General features: G+C 48.4%; 1 protein-coding gene across 1 annotated transcript; it reads right to left on the bottom strand.

The window, feature by feature from the left end:
• Nucleotides 1–323: 323 nt before the first annotated feature.
• LOC111657698 (serine/threonine-protein kinase D1-like) lies at nucleotides 324–850 on the bottom strand (the record flags this gene model as incomplete). The annotated part of the gene is made up of 2 exons (XM_023409987.2): nucleotides 324–612; nucleotides 719–850. Coding segments are annotated over 2 exons (368 nt in total), but the record flags the coding sequence as incomplete, so codon positions are not given.
• Nucleotides 851–971: the final 121 nt, after the last annotated feature.

Consider the following 971-nt stretch of genomic DNA (forward strand, 5'->3'; position numbering starts at 1 on the left):
ACTGACTGGAGACTGAGTGAGAGAGAACAGAAGGACAGAGTTAAACACGGGTTTAAATGTACAATGTAAACACACTAAAATCTGAGATAGATAGATAGATAGATAGATAGATAGATAGATAGATAGATAGATAGATAGATACTTTATCTATCCCTTAGGGGAAATTCATGTGTCCATTAGCTCATTGTTGATAACAGTAAAAACAGTTAATAATAAATAAACATATAAACCCTCCACAATAATTTTTTACCTGCCAAATCAAATCAAATCAAAGTGTCCCAAACTGGCAAAAAAAAGAGATTTATTCAATGGTAAATGTGTCACAGTTGTAGTTACAGTTGACAGCCATAGCAACAGTAACTAAGGGGGGCAGGGCTTAGTGAACTGACGACCTGGAGGGCGACAGCCTGGCGATCAGGTGTTGGTATCCCAGACTACTGACCAGTAAAGCATCGTCGGTGTAGTGGGGGGGTGAGGGCTCGGCAGAGAGGGGGCGGCCGATGTTGACCAGCCCCCCCGTCAGGGAGACGTTGGACGGGCGACGCCTCCTCACCCCGCTGCAGTTATTCGGGATCTTAAAGGCACAGCGCTTGTGATAGTTGAGGCCACAGCCTGGACAGAGAGACAAGACAACAGGGACGTCTGAGCTGGACCCGTCTGTCCATCAACAGCTGTTTGTCAACAACAACAACAACAACGTGTGAAGACACATCGGTACCTTCACATTTGAGCCCCTGTCGTACGAGCCCCCACAGCATCTCTCCACAGTGGTCGCAGAAGGCCGGAGCTCGGTACGAGTGGACGAACAGACAGTGCGGACGGATCTGGAAGTCTTCCACTGTGGCCGACGCTGCAGAGGACGAGAAGACGTTTGGGTACAAGTGAACTCAACAGCCGGCCTCTGAGTCAGCTGTAGACCGGGGGACACCGAGAAGAACCAAACCTTTCCTTTATACCACAGTATAAACCGG

The sequence above is a fragment of the Seriola lalandi genome, unplaced genomic scaffold, assembly GCF_002814215.2.
Source record: "Seriola lalandi dorsalis isolate HSWRI2012SDOR001 ecotype SW California unplaced genomic scaffold, Sedor1 jcf7180001978006, whole genome shotgun sequence".
Lineage (NCBI taxonomy): Eukaryota > Metazoa > Chordata > Actinopteri > Carangiformes > Carangidae > Seriola > Seriola lalandi.